This window comes from Pteropus alecto, unplaced genomic scaffold, assembly GCF_000325575.1.
Source record: "Pteropus alecto unplaced genomic scaffold, ASM32557v1 scaffold21, whole genome shotgun sequence".
Lineage (NCBI taxonomy): Eukaryota > Metazoa > Chordata > Mammalia > Chiroptera > Pteropodidae > Pteropus > Pteropus alecto.
The window spans coordinates 23,176,744-23,177,077 of record NW_006436282.1 but is presented as its reverse complement, the minus strand read 5'-3'; the positions used below and the strand labels follow the sequence as shown (position 1 = coordinate 23,177,077).

The following is a 334-nucleotide window of genomic DNA, read 5'->3' as shown; positions in this document are numbered from 1 at the left end:
GAGGGGACGCGGCCGGGCGCGGGGACCTGCGACGCCACCGCCAGAACCATGACGGACGCCAGCAGCAGGAAAGAGGGCTTCAAAAAATGCCGGAGCGCCACGTTCAGCATCGATGGCTACAGCTTCACCATCGGTGAGAACTTTCCGCCGCCTGTCCGACTTCTGGGTTGTGCAAACGCCCTTTCCCGTGGCGGCGAGGGTCCTTTCTAAGCGAGGGAGGGGGGATGGCCAGGGGTCGGGCTGGGCCTCGGGGTGCTCGGGGAGCGACGGCAGGGCCGGGACGTCGCATGTGTGGCCAGGTCACCGTGCCCGGGGCGGGGGGGGGCTGGGTCCG

The 334-nt window shown here is 69.5% G+C and overlaps 1 protein-coding gene across 3 annotated transcripts in view; it reads left to right on the top strand.

Moving 5' to 3' along the window:
- Positions 1–8: 8 nt before the first annotated feature.
- The window catches only part of PDE1C (phosphodiesterase 1C), a 411,511-nt gene continuing 411,185 nt past the window's right edge, over positions 9–334 (top strand). For 2 of the 3 annotated variants that reach the window (XM_025046879.1, XM_025046881.1), the window contains exon 1: positions 10–133. In XM_025046879.1, the coding sequence (XP_024902647.1) occupies positions 49–133 (85 nt within the window). In that variant the 5' untranslated portion in view covers positions 10–48. Of the gene's footprint in view, positions 134–334 lie in introns of all 3 variants that reach the window. The other variant, XM_015589544.2, reaches the window with a different exon arrangement.